General features: G+C 54.7%; 1 protein-coding gene across 1 annotated transcript in view; it reads right to left on the reverse strand.

Annotated features, from left to right (window-relative positions):
- Positions 1-23,321, reverse strand: part of CLUH (clustered mitochondria homolog) — a 32,963-nt gene extending 9,642 nt beyond the window's left edge. Inside the window, exons 1-15 of the mRNA XM_058817615.1 lie at positions 23,207-23,321; positions 11,575-11,771; positions 9,915-10,086; positions 9,610-9,753; positions 9,275-9,402; positions 8,493-8,647; positions 7,566-7,691; positions 6,556-6,703; positions 5,750-5,842; positions 4,826-5,520; positions 4,072-4,289; positions 3,404-3,508; positions 2,574-2,674; positions 1,022-1,174; positions 346-408 (exon numbers count right to left, since the gene is read on the reverse strand). Of these exons, the coding sequence (XP_058673598.1) occupies positions 346-408; positions 1,022-1,174; positions 2,574-2,674; positions 3,404-3,508; positions 4,072-4,289; positions 4,826-5,520; positions 5,750-5,842; positions 6,556-6,703; positions 7,566-7,691; positions 8,493-8,647; positions 9,275-9,402; positions 9,610-9,753; positions 9,915-10,086; positions 11,575-11,771; positions 23,207-23,321 (2,613 nt within the window). The remainder of the gene's footprint in view (positions 1-345; positions 409-1,021; positions 1,175-2,573; positions 2,675-3,403; positions 3,509-4,071; positions 4,290-4,825; positions 5,521-5,749; positions 5,843-6,555; positions 6,704-7,565; positions 7,692-8,492; positions 8,648-9,274; positions 9,403-9,609; positions 9,754-9,914; positions 10,087-11,574; positions 11,772-23,206) is intronic.
- Between the last annotated feature and the right edge of the window lie 335 nt (positions 23,322-23,656).

Consider the following 23,656-nt stretch of genomic DNA (forward strand, 5'->3'; position numbering starts at 1 on the left):
TTAAAAAGGCTTCTTAGAAGGGCAAAAGCAACACTGTTTAGGAGGAAAAAGTACTACAAGGAAAACAAGCTGTGATTTCACTTTTAAAAGCCTCCAACATAATGAGTGAGGATCTGGGGAGGAAAAGCATGAATGATTGCTCTCCGGGAAAGCTTTCTTCAAGTGGGAACTTGTTTTCCCTTACATACAGGCCTGTACCTATTTCAGTGCTAATGAGCTTGTACTTCTCGTTGCCATGCAACCCCAGGAACTGCCTAATGAGAGGAGAACCCCAAACAGCTCTGTTTGTGGAAAAAAGTCATTAGGGAGGACACAGGAGGCAAGAGGTGAGATTGCAGGTCATACCTGGAGGTACGTCTTGAAGATGTGTTTGGCTGATCGAGTGATCAATTCACTGATTCCAATTTTCTACCCAAAGGAATAAAGAACAGACTGAGTGCATTGGCAAGAATATGGAAAAATACAATGGGCTTTTGAAATGGTCTTTTAGCAAGATCTGCAGAAGATACACCATTCTCCCTGCAGCACAGAACTGCAAAAGCATTTGACAGCCCTCCTGGAGGCCAGGGAGGAGCCCCTGGCACCTCTGTGCCCACAAGCCACGGGTGCAGCTCAGCACAGCTCCAGCAGTGCTTCAGGGGCTGCCACAGCCCAGCCCCTGCCTGCTCCTGGGCAGCCACACTCACAACACTTCAGAGTTTGATCCAAAGCCCAGATGTGTCTTAGAGGCTTAAAAAATACATGGCTGAAAATCCAGCTGTGTTACTCACTATTACATTTGGGAATCCCTGAAGCAATTCTCTACCCCAAAAGATACTTACAGTTCCTAACACTATGAAATCCATTAAGGATTTGGGAAAAAACCCTCCCCAACCACCACTTACAGGTCCTCCTCCCTCCTCCCCCTGTTGTTGAAGCTGTTTATTTTTACAGAGAGAGAACAACTGGCCAAGTGGGAATCTCCTTGGGACAAATGATGCCAGAGTGGTTTGAACTGTCTGATGTTAAGCCTGATGCTTACAAAGATGTGATCCAGCTGTGCATGGCCAGGGGTCTTGGTGATGAAGTTGATCACCTTGCCCAGGTAACGCATGTTGATGCCCCTCTGGTGCATGGCCTCAGCCAAGGTGGCCCCATCCATGGGAAGCACCGTGTGATCCAGGCAGTCCTTCACCTGCAGGGTGCATACAGACTTTGGTTACTGAGAACAAACACAAAGGAAAGAACTTCCATTTTAAAAAATATTAAAAAAAACCCACAAGAGGCAGGACAGGCATTCCCCAATGCTACTTCAGACACCTCCTTACCTGGGGCTGAGGGTTGCCCTGAAAGGAGGCCCTGACCCCAAACAAGACTCTTTTGGTGAGTAGCACCTGCTGTAACACCAGGGACCACCGTGGTAACACAGGCAGGGGGGACACCTGCAGTAGCCAGCCCAGTCTGGGCCAGGTCCTTGCCACTGGGGCCAGTTTCACTCCTCTGTCTCAGCAGGGAAGGAGCAGCACTACACTCAGAGGCAGAGGCAAAACAGCTCCTACCTGTGCAACTAGCAGGCTGACCCTTCTTTAAGGGCCTCACAGTCACTAATTGCCATTTCCAATTAAGAGTACATGGAGCTGTGCACACATAGCTGATAAGGACAAATGGCACTTGCATGTTAAGTTGTGCTGCAGTGCTGATAAACAGTTGTTTAATTCACGTCATGGAGCAACACCAGCTCCTCTCTGATATGCACAGGACTACCTGCTACAGCAGCTGGTCTGCAACCTGCTCTCACGCAGGCCTGTGCAGTGTTTTGGGTTTATATACTGGAGTATCAACTACCTTGTAATCAACAATTACCAAGCCCTTTTCTGACTCACTTACTTCCTTTTGGTTTAAAGACTGAATAGCTGGTTCTGAAGGCTGTGCTGACTACAGAATTAGTGGATTTAGAGTTCAGAAGAAACTTTCCAACAAAGAAAACCCTCTTGTAACACAAGACCAACAACTCCTGGACCTCTTGGAGTAGAGCTCATGAATTCTCCCCTGCCAGTTCCAGTGCCTGCTCTGACAGCTGCATAAGCCATCAATTCAGCAAGCATCCCAAGAAGGGAGAAACTGGGACTTCTTATGTGGCCAGGTGCATGGGTAATGTCCAAAATGCTTAAGACTTACAGAAGGAGTTTTTAATGACTGCTATTAATTAAAACAATTTCCCAGTTCACTTCAAATTATTAGTCACTGACTGAGTCACAGCCAGGGTCAGCTAAAACAATAAGCTGTGAAGGATGCCCAGGGCTAGGGAGGATGGCTTATGTGGTCTCTATTGTCCCAAACTCTTAGCAATAGCTTTAATTGCCAGTGCCAAATTTTTTTTGTTGGACTGAGGTGAGAAAATCGTGCCGTGATGCAAGATGGGCAAAGGAAAACCCCTTGTGCCTTGCACGCAATGCTCATGCTGTTCCAGGTGGTTCCCCAGCAGTGCCAGAGCCTGCAGCTGCTCAGGTAAAGCTGCTGTCCCAGCGGTCACCAGCTTGCTCAGAGCAGCCAAGCTCTGAGGGCAGCATCACTACTGGCTCTGGGGTCCTTACCAAGCCTGGGATCTGGCAGGACAGCAGGAACGCAGCAGCGTCCTTCAGCAGCTGCTTCTGATCCTGCACCTCCTCTCTGCTCGACTCCGGGAAGCGAACACCTGGGAGAGGACAAGAGAAAACATCAACCACAGCAACTCACAGAAACCTAACTGTCTCCCTGGAATGCTGGATGCTTCAAAAACTTATCTCAAACTATAAAAGTTCTGATGGCAAAAGCATTGGCAGCTGTGTTCAGGCAGTGGCTGGGCTGCTCAAACTCAATGTGCCTGCTCACTGCCCCAGTATTCACCCCAGGAAGCACTCTGGAAGCTTCTCAATTTCCCAATAAAAAATATGGCTCCAAGTAATGGAAATTCATGCCTGTGCCTGATGTGTGCATGTAAAAGGGCACTGTGACTGCTCACTGAAATGTTACTAAAACAAACCCAGCCCTTCACTGAGGTCCTAACATCAGTCGTTCAACCACAAGTGTTATTTTTTGTGTAAACTACTACATGAGGATCAAATTTGATTTTTTCCCTCCCTCTGCTTCTTTTCACATGGTCTCACAGCTGGGATGCTGGAGAATCACAGGAGGATTCTTGGCAGCAACCCACAGCCCTCCCCCCGAGGGTGGGAGACGCTCCCCTTGGCTGCCCTTGGCAGCTGCAGCACTGCAATCCATTGCTGCTTCCTCTCCTCTGCATCTCCGTGCTCCACAGAGGGCCCTGCACCCTGCCCAGCCTAACAAAACCAGCAGCAGTCTTGGCTACAGCACAGCGTTTATCTGCAGCTGGCTGGACACAGCCACCCTCAGAAAGGCTGGTCCCAGCTCTGGGTACACGTACCTGGTGAGAAAATATCTGGGTTAAACCGAATATCAAATGATGTGTCACTAATGGAGCCTACAGCCTTGCAAGCATTCCGAATCACTTCTCTGCTTTTGGGATCCACTGGAGCAGGAAAAAAACAGAATACAAATGAATGTGGAGTTCAGGAAATGGCAGACCTAGCTATTAAGTTTTGTTACTAAAAACAGCAATGATGGCACATTCTAAAGAAACCCATTATAAAAACAATCAATTGTAAAGGAGAATGGCTGAAAAGTCTGAATAAGGGAACATAAGATTACCCAAAACCCCCATGGATATCCCTACCTGCCAGCACATGCACTCAGAAATCCAAGCCTGGGGTTCCCAAAGGTGCCTGTGCACTGCTGGCCTCCTGCCTGGCCCCAGCCCTGCCCTGCACTCCACTGGCCAGCCTGGCCAGGCTCTTGCTCCCAGGGAAGAGCTGAGGGGCTGGTGGCCTTGCTGGGTTCAGACACCTCAGTCCCCCTGCCTGCAGGGGTGAGTCATTCATCAGGGTGTGAGCAGCTCTAACAGAGAGGCCAGGCAACACTGACAGGCAGCCAGTGCTCGTCCTGTTTAACCACCATCAGTCACCCCAAACCCCCAGCCTGGCGCAGCTCCCACCAGTGCCAGCCCAGCAGGGGCTGGTGCTGAGGATGAAGTACCTGTTCCATCGTCGGACGCGATGGTCTCTGCCAGCTCCTTCACCTGATCCAGCCCAGTCACGCTGTCCTCCATTTTCCCATCCTCTGACTCGGGCCTCTCGCTGTCTGCAGCACCATTCTCTGCAGAGGCTCCATTTTCCAGAGCAGCTGAGCTCTCCTGCTTGTTGGCTTTCTGCTGCATCAGCTGCAGTGCAGCCAGCTTCATGAATAAGAGATACCTGCAGCAAAGGGAAAGGGCAGTTCAGCCCAGCAGAATCCCAGAGCACCACACATCTGGAACATGTCTCACTCCCTGAGCTCCCCTGCCTTGCCAGCAGCAAGTGACCCAAACATCCCACCACAAACACGCCTACAGCAGTGCCCACAGGATTTTTTCCAGCCTCTAGAAATGAACATAACTTTCAGGACATTGGGAAAGCCTTAAAAAGCAGCATAAATCCTTCCTGTTCCCTAGCCATCAAGTGGAAAGGACACCTGCAGGGAAAGAACTTCTAGGTGTTTGGACAGGAATCAACAATAATAGATCTGGACACTAAAACACAAACCATCTCTTTCCCTGGCTCCCTGTCCTAATCCTTACTGTTCTCACCTCTTGTTAATTAAGTTCCTATAACTGCATTTACATAGCCAAGCCATAGGGCAATTAGCTGCTCACTTCTGGGAGCTCTGTTGGGATGCTCCCAGGACAGTGCAGCAAGGTCCTGACTTGAACCATGACCAGATGCACGTGGAGAAAGGGAGAAGCTCTGCTCACCTGTGTTCTACAAAGGCATCAACAAGCTCTTGACGAAGACAGCAAAGCTTGTGTCTGTGCTGCTTGGGGAACCCCATTTTCTTACATTCCTCTGGCATCTCCTCCCCTTCAACAGGCAGGAAGTTTAGATCTGGAGGGAAAGTGCGTAGCAGGTCCAGGATGTAGTGACGCCCATCGTTGCCAATAATGCCTTTGCACTCTACTGAGGAGCACAGCTCCACCTCCTCATTCTTGTCATTGAGAACTTTGTGCTTCTGGATCTTCAGCGGCCTGCTGGTCTTCTCCAGCAGCTCCAGGTACTTGGGGTGTGACACAACTGTCTTGCCAAAGTCTATTGACCCATAGATGACACTCTGTTCCTGCTCCCGCTCCAAGATGCCAGGGATAATAGACTGAGCCGTCACCCTGTAACCTCTGTAATCCACCACGACAGTCCCCAGCGTGTACAGCCCTTCCACATCCACAGCGTTGTAGGTCCGCACACCATTGAGATCATTGGTGGGAGCCACGTAAGCAGCAACGTCTCCACCAAAGTCCTTGTAGTGGTCACGGACGTCAAAGCCCAGGCTGAAGAAAATGTTGTTCCAGATGAACATCTGCATCTTGGTCTCCTCGCTGGGGTTGATGGCCATGACATTGCCATCAATGACAGCCATAGCACCTCGTGTTGCTGCTGCAGTGAAGTCACTGTGAACCTGGAGGCACATGGAGAGAAAGTGGGGTCAGGATGGGCCCCCATGCTCTGAAAGCTCCCTGCAAATTTTTCCTTTGCTCCTCTCCTCCCAACAGACTTTCAGCAGGCAGGCGGGTCATGGCTTTTACTGCTGTGAGCTGGCGAGTGACTTCAATACAAGTCCCAGGAGCCAGAACACAGGCAGCAAAGAAGGGGCTGTGTGAGGGGCTGGCTGCATATCCTGAAGTTACCTTGAAAATGGCTCGTTCTCTCAGCAGCCTCTCAGGCAGGTTCTTGCGTGGCAGCTCCCGTGTGGTCTGCAGCTCCTCATTCCAGTCTCTAGTCTGAAAGAGGGAGGCAAAGCCTTGTGGGATGCAATGCATTGTGTGGGAAGGGGCTGGCGAGGCAGCATTCCTGCTTCACAAGACATTTTGGGAGAGAAGGGAGAGGAAGGGGCAAGAATTCAGGCTGCTGTGGGGCTCAGAGGAAGTGACTTAGCAGCAAGAATGAACACACCTTGAGAGGGGACTTTATTCACCAGCAGTTTGGGACAGATCTTGCATCAGCCCAGCCAGTGCAGGGGCACTGAAGGGGCAGCACGGTGCAGGTGTCATTAGCCAGTGCTGTGGGCACACTGCAGGCACGTGCTGCCCACGGCTGGCTACTGCTGCCCTGCAGCCCTTTGTGCTAGAAAGCTGCAGCTGAAGCATTTGGAGCTGTCTGCTCAGACACAAGAGCCATTCCAGGCCTGACTGGCACGAGGGAGTGGTCTGCCTCCTGTGCAGTGGCACTCTTCAGAGAAGGGACACGGAATTTATAAACATCTGAGCAGGAGCTGCTCCTCTCAGTCACTTCTGTGCTCATGGACCTGCAGCCTGAGCAGCACAGCCCCTGTAGTCAAGGGCCCTGTGAAGAACAAGGACTCCTGCAAGTTTTCCTTTGATGATCAAACCCCCCCCCACAAATAACAGAGGTTACTTTCGGGAAGTTAACTTGCTCCTGGCAGAGCTGGCAGCAAAAGTCTTGCCAGTGTCATCAGGCAAAGCAAGAGCAGTACCTGTCCAGGTATGTGCTCCTCGTAGCCCAGCCTGGAGGTGTAGGCGTCCTCTGCCCGGACACAGTCCATGGCGTGCTCTGCCTGCGGGGCCGTCCAGCTGTACACTTGGAAAGGAGTGGCTATCCTCTCAAAGGGGTGTCTCTGAACCCTAGTTTGGGACAAACAACAATTACATTTATAAAGGAGGAATCCTTTCTATTCCAAGAGAATTTTCCCTGTGCTTTCACACTGGTCCCTACAGGTCACGATGCAACAGCAGCGCGCAGTGGAAACCCAAGCACCGCCGAAGGTCTCCCGTGTAATCTGGTGCTCTCAGCAGGGGCTGGGGCTCATCTGTAGCTACTTCTGGCCCAAGGGGCAACACAGTACAGCCATTTTTAAATGGCCAGATAGTCACAGTGGTGGCTGGAGGCCACTGCTAATTTCAGCCCTCATCTAGTGTCACTTTCATCTCCTTAATGAAGCAGAAGCAGAGCTCCCAAACGCCACACAATGTGCCTATCAATCCACACCCTGCTGAGCCGAGGCAGTTCATTAAGTGACTCTGAAGAATGACAGGCTTTTGCACAGGACCCACTGTCCTGGAGCAGAACAAATGGTCCCTGCAGCAAGGACAGGAGAACTAAACAATGCCTTATTGTTGTGTTATTATTATAGGAGCTAGAGGAAATTACAGAATATTAACATGCACAGACATGTTTAAAACAACCAACCTCTTGCCACTGTCAGCCTATACAAAGCCCTGTTGTGTTACTTTCGCTGATATTTATGCTTCAGTCTCTTTTGTGGATCAGAGAGATCCTCAGAGTGCTGCCCTGTTGTTCAGTCAGGTGCTCTGGTCCTTGCAGCTTCCACTGACGTGTCCCAACCACCCACCACTACATGAGCTCAGAGAAGCAGGCACTGCAATCCCTGCTGCACTGGTGGCATCCAGCTCCCCAGAACCAGCTGAGCCTCCCCAACTTCACCCTGGGCTGCTCAAGGAACTAGAGAGGAAGAAGCACTGCTACCGTTTCTTCTGCAGAGCAGAGAAGTTTTTTTTGAAGGTAGGGCTGATCTGGTTAAGTAGTTCCACCAAGGAATGACTGAGAAAACTAGGGTTTGCAGGTTTGGGATTGAAGTTGTATGCAGTAGACCTGCAAGAGAAAAAAAAGAAACAGTCAAAAGCCACTGTCATACCTGAAACCTTCCACACTCTAGGAATGTGGAACATGACTGAGAGCTCTTCATGCATTCACAGTATCAAAGGCTGCACCCTGTGCCCTTGCCTGTGGGACAGAGACCATGGGGCAAAGAGGCAAATGGGCAGCAAGGACCTTATCCAGTCTCCCACAGCCAGCAACCCTGTACCTGTCCCTGATGGTCTTTTAATTTAGACCTTTTTCAGCCATTCCCAGGATCAAGAGAGGCTTCTATTTTTATAGCTGGGAAGGACTGATTTCACAGAACTTCCTGAACACACCAAAGGTGCCTTTGTTCAACAGAGAAACCCCTCTGCACAGCCGCTCCAACAGGCACAGCCACAACAGCTCTCACGGTTTCCATTAGAAAAACAAAAAAAGAAATTATTTGTAGTCAAATCTGCACCCAGCTCAGGGAGTTCTGACAGGCTGTGCTTTTGCTTCAGGGCAAAATGAGATAGTTGCAATAGTCAGGAAGGAATTTCCTCCCAGCTCAAAATGCTCTAAATAGCTGATGACATTATGGGATGTTTAAACTTTCCCTAAAGCACCAGGCATTTAGCCACTGTGGAGAAGTGGTACCAGGCATAACTGAACAGCCCAATCCAGTATAGCAACTCCCACAAACCCATGTGAGCAGTGAATTAAAATAGGCTGTTTCTGGCACAGGAAAAAAAAAGGCTGCAACTGTTTGTTTATGAGTTGTTTTCCAGCTGGCTGCTGCAGGGCAGGACAGGAAGAATGTCAGTTACTCACTGATTCAAGTAGAATCCCCGCGTGGAGGCAGTGATGCTGACGTGCCGATCCTCCACCGTGATCACGTACAGATACATGAGGTCCCCGTGCATCTTGCGGTTCCCGGGCGGAGGGTTCCAGCCACTCATTGTCAGTACCTTCAGGCACTGCAAAGGCTACGGCAGAACACAACACAAGCAACTCCTGTCAGCAGGAATTCATTTCTTTGAGTTAGAGGCACTCAATGAACACACCAGATCCCTTTTACCTGCTGCCCTTGCTCGATTCCAGAAACAGAGCTCACAAACACACCTGGTATCCCAAGCACAGCTTCCTGAGCCCTCTGCAGTCCACCAGTTTGCCTTTCACACCATGAGACATGCGTGAAAGCAGACACCCTGGGCCTTTGGGCTGCACAGGGTATGGATTTCTTGCTGTACTTGTTTTCAAATGGCAGCTTCTAAACCAGAATCCGAGTGGGAGGGCATGGGAAAGCTAAGAGCACTCTGTAGTGACCTGCAGATCCTGTCTCCAGGACTTTGCAGAGGAATGCTGCTTTCCCTTCTCTGCCACCCATCCCAGCAAGCCTGGCCCTTCCACACTCTGCAGATGTCCAGACTCTATGTCCAGTGTTTTGCACACCAGCTCCTGGACTTTATTCTTTTGGCTAAGCAGTGCTATCCCAGTGCTTGTTAAGCACCAAGCAGAGCAAATCCCAAAGTCCACTTCGCTCAGCTTTCAATCCATGACCACCAGTTTGCTGTGAGGAATGTGCTAGTAGCTGTTTGACACAGGAACTCTACCTTCCAGTCTCTGTTCTGGGGCTGAAGGGCACACAGGGGCCTCTCTTTGCTACCTGGCAGGATATGTTCAGGAGGGGTGCAGTCAATTTGTTCCATTTCGGTACCTTTCTTCTTCCTCTTTCCACTGTCTAGAACAGACAGAGACACAAAGTCAGTTCTGAAAAGTGTACAGTCCCTCCCCCAGTCATCATTCCAAGAGGGATGCAGAAGTACTCCAAGTATTCTCTGCACTCCTAAATGACACAGGACAGCCGATTGTTACTGCGTGTTTAACTAAGCCGGGAGTCAGGGAATGAAACCACTGACCACACCAGAGAAGTCTTTTTGACCCATACCTCCCAGGTCTCCTTCAGTGAAGACACTCAGGAAGGACAATGAGTTACAGTCCACACCATTGAAAGCATCTGATGGGTCAAGACTCTTCAGAAGGTCCCGAATGTGGCGCACGTGTATCCTGGCTTCTCGCACCGTGTATGGCTCTGACAACAAAAAAGTGAGGAAAGAAACTGGGATTAGACAGTTGCTTACTCCTTTGGCACACAGATCTCAAAATGGAACCAGAGGAAAGAGCTGACAGGTGGCCAAAATCACTCCCTAAAACAACCCTCACTCATTCCCTCCCATGTCTGAAGGAACTTGCCTTCCACCACTTTCAGCAGTGAGCCCTCCTGCAGTCCTTCAATCGTCTTCAGCTCAGCAAAGTTATCCAGGACGTTGCCATCCAGCTGCAGGGAGAAGCAGGTCCGATGGCAGGTATCCTCCCGGTCCATCAAAACTTGATGGATTTCTTGCACCATCTCTTGAGGAGAAACCTTAAGAAGGTAAGAGCACAATTGTTGTTTGCCCTCCCACAGGCTCTTGCCAAACTTTTCCCCTCAGCTGCAATATCAAAAACCTCTCAGACCTCTCCCTCCAGGCTTGGAAAGGCAGACTCTACCTCTCTTTCCAGGAAGATCTCTCCTGCTCCTGCTGGTAGGGCAGTGTCACCTCTGGCAGGGTCAGCCACCTGAGCTCCACCCCACGGGGCTTGGCACCCCGAGATGTAACAGCCAGGCACTGCACCAAGCACTTGGCACAGGACAGAGGCGACAGAGGGCACTGAAGGAACAGCAGGTGGTGGGGGAAGTGGGGTTCTACCCTTATCCATTCACACCACATTAGTGGTGAGACCTCGGATGCTGCCCATGGTGAGCTGTGCCAGTGCCACACCTCCACAGGGCTCAGGGGAGGCCAGACCCACCCTGAGCACCAGGGCTGCTCCCCCACCTCCCTGCTCTGCTCCAGCACCACTGACACTGCTGAAAACCCAGAGGACTCGGCTAGTTTACATAAGCTGCTGTAAACAACGAGGCCTGCTATTATTAGCCCATTAAAACTAACAGCCAGGGGGGTTTAAAGGAGACAAAAAGCCAGTTTGAGACCCAGCTATTTCCAAGGGGATGGGATTTTGCTGCACTCTCTGCCAGTCTTGGGCAGATAAGAAGTTCCCACTGGGTTTAGATTCCATATGCCTCTCCCCAAAACTAAGAGATATACTTCATTCAGATAGTTTTTGGTGAAGTATCAAGCTAAATGGGACTATGAACCAGGCCTGTCAGAGCTCATCCTGACCTGGCAGCACGTCACTGTCCACATGACGTGAGGCAGAGCTCTCCATGCAGAGGGAAGTGGAGACTGCATCATTCCCTTGGTCTTCAGGCTTGAGCTCCCTGAGCTGTGTTAGCACCTGCCACTGTACCAAACCCAGGCTGGCCTGAAACAGCATCATGTCGTAACTGCTGAGCAAGCAAGGATTTTCCCTTCCTCACTCAGGCCCAGAAATCACGTTTTCACAACACTGCTTTAGAACAGCCCAGAAGTGGGAAGGCCATTTTCCTTGTGCTCAGCCCCATAGCCGAGCCCCTCTGTGATGGACAAAGAGCTACACCACAGTGAGTTCTCCTTGCCCTTGCTCCACACCTGGGATCCAGAATGAAACACCCTAACTCTGTCCCTGCAATGCCCAGGCAGGCCTGGGCCAGGCAGCCTCTTGCTCACGTCTCTTCTTCCTTCGTTTCTCTCAAGGCACTGGCCAGGCAGTCTCCTGCACCCTCCATCCTTTGCTGCCTCCTTCCCCACCTAGCCCTGGTCAGAAGACAGACAGGTCAGGGAGCTGTGAGCAGCCTGAAGGTGCTGTGCAGACTGTGAGGCTGAACAGGGGCCTTGCAGGCACTGCCTCCTTCCCTGCCTGCCTGGCTGAAAGGATCTGGCTCAAATACTCCCCACCTCTGTTCCCTTCCCCAGCGGGCGAGGGCAGGTACCTGCAGGGAAAAGGGCTCTATCCCTGGTGCACAGATCTTGACAGTGAATCCCGTGTCCTGTATGACGATGACCTCCTGGTCGTTCCCATCTTCTCCCGGCTCAGCCTCCTCGTGGCCATTCTGCTTGGCATCCTTGTCGCCCTTGAGGCTGTCATGCGGGCCGCTGCCATTCATCAGTGCCACGCCAGACGGGTGCTCTGGGCAAGGACAGAGGGGTTCAGACAAGGTCCTCTCCACTGGGCTGCAGAGACTGGCCTGGACACTGCAAAGCCCGAGCTAATCGGGGGCTAAAAGGCACGGTTTTATTCTGCACTTGCTGTTTACTAGACAGAGGTGTGCCAGGCCCTTCCCTCCCTTTCCTCACCGCATAATGAAGGTGCTCTCACTTGCCTGCGGTGTTTGCATCTTCCACAAACCATGTGCAGAGAGGGGAGGGAAGGAGAGCAGGAAGGATGGGTCAGTGTACACCACACTGAGCTGTCTTAAGCCTCTTAATTAAAAAAAAAAAAAGGGTGTGTGGTGCTTTGCGGCCTGGAGGCAGCTGTAACCTCTGCACCAACACGTTAGAGAGCAGAGGGAGAGGGAGGCCGGCGGCAGCCCGGTTACTCCACAGGCACACCACAGCTCCCACAGCCCTGCCTGCCTTTGGCCATCCTCTGCATTTCCAAAATACTTCACACAGATCCCATGGTGCAAGGGCGAGGCTTTGCCTAAGCACTTCTATTCAAGAAAATGGTGACGACATTTTAAGTGCTCGTTTAGACAGATGCGTCACAGGGCCGGGGAGCTCTCTGCACCCTCCTCACAGCTCTGCAATGCTTTGTTTTCTTTTTCAATAAGCTGGATAGCATCAGAGACCTGATTAGATCTAAGAAGCTGCCAGTCTCCCAGAGGAGCCTACATCCTCTGAACCAGGCTGGGGATCACACTAAAGAGGACTAAGGGGCAGCCAGGAGAAGTTAGAAGAGTGGAAAGAGCTGCTGATAGCAACTCTGGGAGATGGCAGAGTACCCCTTGCCCCCAGCGTGCCAGGCTGGTGTCCCAAGCACACCACCTCACCCTGCAGACCCAGGCAGTGGGTGCTGAGGAACAGCCAGCATCGTGTCCCTCAGGCTGAGCTCCCAGCAGGGCTGGCTCAGCACACTCAGCTGCACCCCAAGGTCACAGGCAGCAGTGCCAGCTTGGTGCTCTCAGACACCCACTTGCAGGCAGCACAGATGGAGCAGGTGGGGTGCTTTCCCAGGCAGCAGAAACAGCCTTTCCAAAAGGCTGCACAGGGCTAATGCCTCGAGGCTGCAGCCCTGCAGCCAGCTCCATCTGGCAGGTGTCGCTCCTCATGCTCACCTCCTGCAAGGCACCAGTCCCCACTCCAGGGGAAACGGCTGCTCAGCCTCCCTCACCTCATAGACTGGTGCTGTGGCTTGAGCACCTACAGCTGTCACAGACAGTTCTCCTCCAGCAGCCCCAGCTGCTCCTGCAGCCCAGAGAAGCCATCCACCCTTCACAATAACCCAGAAAGGGACGGCAACACCATTCCCCCCTGCACACCTCTGGAGCACAACATGAGGCTGCAGCAACAAGCCCTGCAAAAGCACCCATGGAAGGTCACGTCCCTGCCCCAGACAATGACTGCCAACAGCAAACCCTCAGAGATGACTATCAGGGCTGACTTGGGACATGGTGAAAGGGCAAAAATGCAATGAGAGCACACCCATTCCAAATGCAGCAGGTAGCAGAGCTACCTCAGGCAGCCTCGGCTGCCTTCAGCAGCTCAGCAGCTGCTGCTCATGGTCCCTGTCACTGTGCATATGTCCCCAGCACTCACTGCTCATTTCTTTGACAGATGAAGCCATGGGCAAGTCAGACGAGAGGCCTGGCTCTGGCTCCAGCAAGCTGCTGTCATGCTAGAAAGGAGGAAGAAACACTCCATGCAAGACTGCCTCAAGAGATGTGGTTTCAGAAAAACCACACCATGCCCAAAGGGCTGGGGAGAGCCCCTCGTCACACCCTGCAGCCAGCACAGCCACACTCCTGGGCTGCCTGAACACGTGGGGATCTGGAGGGAGTGCAGACAAGCCACCAGGGAAATGCTACACCTGGGGCTACTGGTACTGCAGACAGGATGACCTGCCAGGTGCCCGAGCCAGGCCTGGCCCAGCCCCTGCCCACCCAAGCAGGGCAGGATCACTCAACTTCTGTTCCTGCTGTGCTAGCCAGAAAGGAGACAGAACTTGGCTGAAAGGAAGGCTGGCACTGCAACCCTTGCACACGCCAGTCTGGAGAACAGCAAACACCTTCAGCAGCAAAGCCAAGTGAAACAGGAAAATCTGAACACAGCAAGGGAAAGTCACCAGCCAGGACCACGCTTCTGCTTTTCACTGTTCAGTGGTGTAAAATCCCCAAACTACCTAGTGTTTCAGAAATCAGAATACTGCTCCTAGTCTGCAGAAATACAACACGTTCACACCTTCCATCTCTCTTTTTCTTGAGTGAAGGCAGGGCTGGCACAACTCTGCACTTTGTGACAAGCGACATGTAGAAGCAACACCTACACGTCTCCTTATGCTAGAGGATCAAGCTCCAGCCAGCAGAGTCTTAAGTTTAGAAACGAAAGTTAAGTCTAGACTGAGAAAGATCTGCTGTGCAGCAGGTTAACCCTTGGATGTGAGCCAGGCAAGGCTTTCCAGAGGGGTTCTGCACAGAATGGGTATGTTTCAAGGAAGCACGAGCTGGCCTGGAGGCCGTGCTGCCTGCTGGGTGCTGACTCACCTGATGTGCTCCCCGAGGGAAGCAGAGCTGCACCCAGCTGCCCTAAAGTGGGTCACTGGTTCCTCTCACCCTCTGTGCCGACTGTGCCGCGGCCTTGGCAGCGCCGGCGCAGAGGGAGGGACATCATGGGGCACTCATGGATTTCACAGGATTTCAGCCTACTTGAGACAGCAGGAGGAGGCACAGGAACACCTTAGGGACACCCGCAGAGACCTCTCTCTCTCTCCCGTTCCTTGCTGCCACTTCAAGCCCCGAACAGGCGGGCAGCCGTGTCTGGCTGGGCTCTCGCTGCACCCCAGATGGCTCACGGAAGGTGTCTGAGTCACAGGCAAGCGGTTCCACCCGCTCCAGGGGCAAACCCGGCGCTCCTTCCCTCACCACGCTGCTCCTGCTGCGCACGGAGATCTCTGCGGGGTCACGTCGGCCTCGACACAACACTTTGTGGTCTCGACCGAAGGCTGTGACCTCTGGTCTCCCCTGCCATTCCAAGGGAGGTGCCAGTGTCCCAGCAAGGACCCTCCTCCCGCACTCAAGCTGCAGCTTGTACCCGAGGTGTGGCAGAGGCTGCCGAGCTCTGGCCTGTGCTGGCTGGCGGTGTTCTCACGGTGAGAACACGGTGAACACAATGTTCTCACTGCTGCCCCGAGCACAGCGCAGCAATCCCTGCACACACACAGAGCAGAGCAGAGCACGGCCAGGCACTGAGCACAGCACAGCAATCCCTGCACACACACACACACACACACAGAGCAGAGCACAGCCAGGCACTGAGCACAGCGCAGCAATCCCTGCACACACACACAGAGCAGAGCAGAGCACGGCCAGGCACTGAGCACAGCACAGCAATCCCTGCACACACACACACACACAGAGCAGAGCACAGCCAGGCACTGAGCACAGCGCAGCAATCCCTGCACACACACACAGAGCAGAGCAGAGCACGGCCAGGCACTGAGCACAGCACAGCAATCCCTGCACACACACACACACACAGAGCAGAGCACAGCCAGGCACTGAGCACAGCACAGCAATCCCTGCACACACACACACAGAGCAGAGCACGGCCAGGCACTGAGCACAGCACAGCAATCCCTGCACACACACACACACACACACAGAGCAGAGCACGGCCAGGCACTGAGCACAGCACAGCAATCCCTGCACACACACACACAGAGCAGAGCATGGCCAGGCACCGAGCACAGCACAGCAATCCCTGCACACACACACACAGAGCAGAGCACGGCCAGGCACCGAGCACAGCACAGCAATCCCTGCACACACACACACAGAGCAGAGCACGGCCAGGCACCGAGCACAGTGCAGCAATCCCTGCACACACACAGAGCAGAGCGTGGCCGGGCACCGCCGCACCGACCCGCACCTGCCCGTCTGCATTCACACCTGGCACAAAGGATCAGACACAGGATTAGGTTTCATCTCTGCCTGGACAAGGAGTTCACACGCCAAGGTGACAGGGCCTACTTTAATCATGCTTCCTATTTACAGCCAGGCTGTGGCAGCAGCACCTGGCAAACCCCTGCAAAGATCCTGGCGTGAGGGAGGGCGCACACCTGAACCCAAAACCTGCTGTCTGCACACAGCACAGATCCTGGGAAGGGTTAGTTAATAACTGATTTATGTTCAAACAAATCTTCTAAACCAAAGTCAGACACAAATCCTTTTCAAAGATTATCGGATCCAAAAGTCAGCGACACTGTGTTGCTGGGAGTTAGCCTGGTCTGCAGGGACTGCTCCGTCAGTGGGGAGTTTCCTTCCCTACATTTAGTAACTGGAGAAATTCTAAGAGGGACAAAACTCAAAATTAAACCCCCTACTTTACCAGCACCAACCTTTGGAATGCATTTCCTATTATCAGCTCCAGTGCCATTTTGAGGGGCCAACTGGCTAGGGCCACTGTCCCCACTGCACTGCAATAATGCACTGGGTGAAGGAAGAGAAGGAACATCCCATCCTCAGCACAGCCGATGGAGCTGCTCCACCCCTGCAGCTCAGGCCTGTCCTCAACCTGCACACAGCTGAAGGAAGCCCAAGGCTCCCTGTGCTGGTCCCTCACAGCTGCACACTTCCACCCAAGCTGCTGCAGGCTAGGCTGTGCAGATCCACTCCCATCCTTTACAAGGACCACGTTTGCAGTCACAAACAAAAGAGGGATTTAGCTTATGAACTGAGGAAAAGACAAGCAAAACGCCCTTAGGTTTGCTTTGCTGACATGAACAAGGCACAGACAGGTCCCTTTGTGGTACACACCCAGATGGGATACCTCATCACCTTCCTCCTTCACCTGTGAAGTTACATCACCTCTGCACCCCTCCCCTCTCCTTTGTGCTGCCCCATCCCACAGGCACACGCAGCCACCCACCCCTGTGAGGGGCATACGGTGTGGGGGCTCCATGCAGCAGGACAGAGCACCTGGGAGAGGAAGCTTCTTTTTCTTCCTCTTCTTCTTCTGCTGCTGCTTTGAGGGCAGAACGTGGGCCTGGGAATCAGTATCGGAGCTCGACCTTCTGCTGGGGCAGGCAGTAGGCTCTGTCACAGAACCAGCACTTGTGTTCTGAGCCTCAGGTGACACCTCACCAGGGGGAACAGGCAGCACAAGTGCAGTTTGAGCTGGCAGGGCTTTCTCTGCCTGGGCTGGCAGAGCAGAGGAGGGTGTGCCAGGGCTCCCTGGGGAGGGAGCAGGAGCTCTGCACTCGAGCATGCTGTCCGGAGGCACCAAGGCTGCGTGCGGGCGCACGGCCGCCCGCCCCTCGCCCTGGCCAGCGGAACGCGCTCCAGGGCCCGCTCTGCTGTCAGCTGCTGCCACGTGCTCCTCCTGGCGGCACCATCTGTGGGCTAAGCCGCTGTCCTCAAGTTTCACACAGCTCTGGCAGGCCTCAAGTGACTGAGCATGATCAACCAGCCCTGCCGGCCTGTCCCCAAGGTCGGCTGGAAGGACAGTCACTGCATGGGATGCCTGTGTCCGCTGGAGCGGGCCAATCGTGCCAACGCCAGATCTTGAACCGCTCTTATCACAAACTGTCATCATTCCTTCTTTGTCCTTGGTCTCAGAGAGGTCTTGGATGTATCCAGTGCCCTTCTGCAGGCTTCCAGTCACCGCCTCACTGGGGATGATGTCTGGATACAGCCCAGCACATTGGGCAGCTTCTGGCATCTCCGGGACGACACTGCAGCTTGTGGGAGATTTTGGCAAGAGAGGCGACCTCTCATTGGGCGAGCCAGAGCTGCGTGGCTGGAAGAGGAGATCGGTGACTTGCCTGCAGCAGTTTGCAAAGAGGCTGTTTCCCATGCCTGGCTCGTGCAGCACCGGATCAGAACAGTCAGCTGTGCTCCACACACACGCTGCAGTCCCCACGCGCAGCCCGAGCCCCCGCTGCCTTCTCGCCGTCAGGCGCTCTCTTCAGAGACAGCGCCTGCGTGGCCCCAGCGTGGCGGGACACAGCAGCAGCCGCTGACTCCGTGCAGGATCCCAGGCCCGTGTGCTCACCAGAACAGGATGCTGGGCCTGCAGCAGTTTCCCCAAGGTGCTGCCTGGGCACCCTCAGGCCCGGCCGCCCCGGCCCTGTCCCCGGCTCCGCTCTCCGGTGCCCAGCACAGCCGGGCTCGCTCGGGGGATGCCGCCCGCGCCGGGCAGTTATAAATAGCCCGATCTCGAGGGCCACACCAGTGCAGCCTGGGACGAGCACTGTGCCAAACCCCAGCAAGCGAGATGCATTGAATTACAAGGCCAGGGCAGTTACTATGGCATGCCCGGGCCCGGCACAGCCATCCATACTAAGCAGGCGAGCACAAAGCATTCAGGCAGTGAACCAGTCAGTAGTTTCTAGACGAATTTACTCTCCTCTCATGCTGCTCTGCCATATAAAACACAGCAAACGACAAAACCACATGCAATCCCCTAGCACCTCTCCTCTCTCCATGCTACTTAAAGAAAACCATGGCAACTGAAGCAGGGATTATGGAGCTGGAGCTTCCTCCAAGCACCAGGTGGCCCGGGGAGGCTGTGGCTAAGCAGGGCACTGCTCACACCTCCAGCGAGGCCGTGCCACGGCCACGGGCTCCTCACCCTCCATCCAGGTATCACTCCTTTGGCACAGAACAGGCCCCCGAGCTCTGGAGCCTTAGGACTGGGTACCCCTCAGTGCCATGGGCCAGCACCAACTTTCAGATCACGTGAGCGTTGTGGTTCTCTTGTGATTTGTGATTTTTGAAGGACTTCATATGTACTGATAGCTTCAACTCTTCCTCCTCACAAAGAGACCTCTGGGAAGAGGAGGAATCTCCTAGAAGTACCTGGTCAGGTCTCATGAAGCTGAGCTGCATTTCTTCAACTGCAGCCAAAGCAAGCTCACGAGAGTGCATGTGTTAGCTCTAACCTGTGAAGGCTGGTGTCAGTACAGCAAGTGGAAATTAAATTTTAGCTGGATAATAAATGAAGCTAAATAAATAGTTTAATGAATCCGAATAAATTTACTAAATGAATACGCATTAGCTCAAGAGATGGCCCTAACGAAAACATTTCTGCAGGACATCCCATCAGGGAAAGTGGGAGACATGTGGAGGTGCCTCCCTTGTGGAAACCACAGCTTCCCAGGAACTTCCCACTTCAGGTACAACAAGGACTTCTTTTAACAAGAGACCACAGTGAAACATTAGAGCTGCTCTAATGGCATCATTAAACTCAAATTGGTTCTAAGACATCTGTGGGCAGAGGTACAAGCTCTGCATTTACTTCTCAGCAGCTTCACACCACTGAGACTGGCTTGGAGAGAGAGCAGAGCACAGTGAGGCTGCAGCCTGCAGTGCTCTGGGCAGGGCCAAGCCCCAGGACACCCAGAGGTTCCCACAGCTGCTGGCTTGGGCACTTACAGGTGCTGAAATGCCTTGTGCTTTGCATCTGGCACCCTGACTTACCTACCCTGCACTCTCCACATCTGGGAACTACATTTAAACCCATTTGTACACTTTCTATCTGGCCAAAACTTATCATGAACCTAGCCTTGAAACTGGCTGTCTGGGTGACCCTGCTACAATAACACGCAATTCAAACATCACAGAAATCAGGCACAAAGAGTAGGACTAATGCAAAGTGCAAAGACCAGTACCAACAAAAACATTAACTGTGTCAGGAAGAACACGTTTCTCAAATTTCAAGAGAGCCGAAGGAAGGAACTGAATTTCAGACAGAAACCAAGGACCAGCTGATAATCCTCCAAGTCCCTGCGCTTTACCCTTGCACATAGCTTAGTTTCAGAAACTACTGGGACAGCAAGAGCAGGGAACAAGCCTGCTGTTCTCTGGGCAGGGTTTGCAGGGGAGGTCTGGCAGCTGGATGGCCTCAGCAGCTCGGGCTGCCCTGTAGTGCAGCCGTGGCCCTCGGGCCACACGTGGCTCAGGGGACAGCAGCTCCCGCAGCTCTGCAAGAGCTCTGCCAGCAGCAGCCCAGCAAAGCTGCTGCCCCACAGCAACCCCTCCCCAGGCACTCTGAGCAACCCACCCAGGCCTGCTCAGTGCCCCGACCCCAGCTGAGCCTCTGGGGACACCAACAGCAAAGACAGAGCAGGCACGGCACGGCACGGCCTGCTACCAGCCAGGACCCACATTACCATCGCCAGTCTCATCCAACCCCAAGGGCAGGAGGTTGGCTAGTGGGGAGCAGGGCTAGTCCCAGGCTAATCCAATCCGCTGGAGTTCTGGGCAAGAGCCACGATCCTGCGGTTTTATGTCATTGCACATAACTACATACAACCCGTCTGCATCTGCAGCCTCTTCAACAGCTTGGAGTAGAGACTTTCTCTTTAAAGTGAAAGACAAACTAAGGAAATGCTTTTTTAGAAAAACATGCCAACCAAAAGCTAATCCTGAGGGAGCCTTGCTACTATGGCAAAAACCTGACCTGCTGCGAAAAGTGACAGCCAATGCCACCACAGGAGGAACCACGTGCGGTTTTCATCTTTGGCACGCTGTCCAAGCACTGTCCCAAGGACTGGCATTGCTTCTCAAATGCAAATAAAAAAATGCATGAACTTCAGACCTGTAAAGCTTCTAGAAATAACAACTTTCTAGCACAACCAATGGAGCACAATGCAGGGAAAGCAAAGCAAGTGCTGGGAAGCTGCGCCAGAAGAGGAGTGTGCTGCCAAGTTTAGTCATGTACAGACAATGAAGGTAAACACAGGACTCTGCAACATGGTGCTGGTTTTACTGTGCAGGAGGCAGCTCTGAGTCTGCAGGTGGATTTATCTCAGTGCGTGTTCCTGACCTACTTACTTCCACTTTTCAGCTGGGAAACCCAGGAGCAAGGCTGCTCAGGCAGAGCAGAGAGCTTCCAGTGGGAGCTGAGCTCTTATCCCACTGGCAGAACCGCCCCAAACACGATTCCCTCGGGTTCCCATCCCTCATCCTGCCACGCAGATGCTGCGTTATCACACTCCTTTCCTCTTCTTAACCTTGTAGCAGTGATCAGATTTCTCTTGCACAACTTTCCTCCAACTTGTCCCCCCCAAGCGTGCTAGAGCTGTGTATTAAAAACCCCGATGGCCAGCAATTCAGTCCTTTCCAAAACCACTAAACTTCCAAGGTTGGGCAACTGACAGCGATAGCAGATCCCCAGATTAAGAATCAGCCTTCTGACCTTGTTGCTAATGCACAGCTACACTTGCCTCCACAGCACTTTCCATTAACACCTGCATTCTCCGCTGCTCTAACGGAAGATGTGTCTGAAAGCAGGGTTGTCTGGGGAGCTCGGGCACAGAGGGACTGAGCCAGGAGAAAACTAATCTGGGCGCAGCAAAGTTGAAGGCATTTTAGAGTAGCTAGAAACACTACTAAACTTGTATGTGAGAAACTTGTTCTAATGCAGAGAAGACTAGGAATAAAAGTAATCCAAGAAAGGCTGCACACAATGGCTGTCTGATCTCACACCAGCTGATAGCAAAGGTAACAACCCAAAACCGAGCCCATCAGAACTCATTACAGGAACGCCAACTGTCCATGCTTGTGTGTTTCTGCACTCAGGAGGTCAGAGTAGCCTCAACAGTTTCCAGGCTGGGGGAAGAGAGCAGCAGCCATCAGCCCTCTCAGCTGGCACAGAGCCCAGCACCGCAGCCTGGGTGCCTGGCACAGCTCAGGGGGGTTCTGCAGCCAGGAGCCCACTCACAGCCTGCCCATGACTCCAGGTACTGAGAGCTGCCCCCAGACATAGCCAGTGCTTGCCTACAGGGGTGCTCTGCAGAGCACACAAGCAGTGGGAACACCAGAGCCCAGGAGCCAGAGCTTGTGAGGCCGATGCCAAAGTGGCCAGGCTGGCCCTGCTCTCAGGCGGGACCTTCCTCTGCTCCTCCCCAGACTCCACGTGCCATGCCGAAAGGATTCCTCCACCTTCCACCTTCCCTCAGCAATCAATTGTGGCTGGAGAAGCAGAAATTACACTGCATAACTTTTTAACCTGGTTTCTGGCACTGCAGGCGTGATACTTGCTTCAAAATCCAACGCGGGGGTGAGAGGGGGAGGCTACGAGCACTGAGCTTCCCACTGCTGAACTGCATCCAACCTGCTCCACTGCCAAACGCCAGTGAACTTTGCTTCAGGTGACAAACTTCAAAAATCCACCATAAAACCAGCGGGGGATGGAAGCGACATGTGGGTCAGTCAGGGGATTCACGTGCCTCGGGACGAAGGCCAGCCACAAGCCACACTGCTTCCACGCCTTTTGCTTTAGAGACCAGAGAACAGAGCTGAGCCTGAGATGGGCGCGCAGGCTCCTAAGTTCTTGAAGGTACAAACACCAAACAGACCAAAGCCAGGGCAGCTGGAGGCATCTCAGGGTCGGTGCCAGCCCAAGAGCTGGCACTGAGAACAGTGAGGACATGGAGGTCTGCACGCTGTCCCTGAGCCTAGCCTGAGCCACTCAGGCTCCGACACAGAGCAAGAACAGCCAGCAAGTAACTAGTTAAACCTGCAATTTCCAGCTGAAATGTCGAACAGGCCTCTGCCCTTTCCAGGAAAGCTCTTGCTCATGAGTACTGTCTAGCATGTCAGTGGCGGCCGCAGCCCGAACTTGCAGGAGGAGCCAGCCCTCTGCTGCCCGCCACCCCCGGGACCGGCACGTCCGCCCGCGGGCAGCGCCACGCGGTGCCCGGAACGAGCTCGGCTCCCGCAGCCCGGGCCGGGAGCGCCCGCCGCGCCCACGGGCTCCGGGAGCGGCCCCCGGGCCGAGAGCTCCCCGCGGGCCGGGCACGGCGCTCCCGGCCGGGCCCCCCCGCGGCCGCGCGGTGGAGCGGCCCCATGAAGGTGACCTTCACCGGGCCCGGGGCTCCCGCTGCGCCGGGACCGGCCCGCCCAGGCCCGGGGCTCCGCCTGACCCCGCGGCTGCCCCGGGCCCCGGCCGCGGCCCGGCCCCGCTGCGGCGCGGGACGGCACCCGGAACCGCGCGGCCCGGCCCCGCTGCGGCCTCCGGCCTCGGCAGCCAGCGCAGCCCCGGCACCGCCGGGAGCCTTCCCGGAGCGGGCGGGGGCGCGGGGCCCCGGCGCGACTCCCCGGCACGAACGGAGCCCCCGGCCGCAGGCGCACGGCCCCGCCGCGGGGCGCACCCGGGCCGCTCCGCCGGGCTGGCCCCGGGTAGGACGAGCCGCCCGAGCTGCCGCAACCGGCCCGGCTCCCCTCCGCGGCCCCGGCCCCGCTCCCGCACACCCCCGCGACCTTCCCGGCGGCAGCCAAGAGCCCCGGCGCCGGAGAGGGAGCGGTGGGTTCGCACCGCTACTCAGGGCATCCTCGGGACGGGCATCCCCGTTGCCGCAGCCCGGCCCGCGCTGCCGCCGCAGGCCCCGGCCCGGTTCCTTACCGGGGCGCTGCTGCGTCTCGGCGGGCCGGCTGTCGCGGGGTGCCGGCTGCTGCTGCTCGGCGCTCTGCGCGGCCGGCACGGCGGCCGGCGGCATCTCGCCCGCTCGGATGACCATGGGCCCGCCGAAGGACAGCGCCGTCCGCCCGCCCACGTGGTGCGGCCCCGCCGCCGCTACGGCGCCCGCCAGGGCCCAACCCCCGCGCGCCGGCAGCGCCTTAAAGGGGCCGCGCCCGCAAGCCGCGCGTAGCGCCCGCCGCGCCGGGCCCGGTCCCGCTCGGCTCCGCTCGGCCCGCCCCGGCTCCGCACAGCCCGGCTCGGCTCCGCTCCGCTCCGCTCGGCCCCGCGGCACTCGGGGTACGGCCCAGGGAGACTCTCCCAAAGCCCGGGGAAGGTCACCGGCCCCCGGCGTCCCGCCCGAGGCCGCAAGGTCACCGTGCGGAGCCGGGGGTC

The sequence above is a fragment of the Ammospiza caudacuta genome, chromosome 20 (genome assembly GCF_027887145.1).
Source record: "Ammospiza caudacuta isolate bAmmCau1 chromosome 20, bAmmCau1.pri, whole genome shotgun sequence".
NCBI lineage: Eukaryota > Metazoa > Chordata > Aves > Passeriformes > Passerellidae > Ammospiza > Ammospiza caudacuta.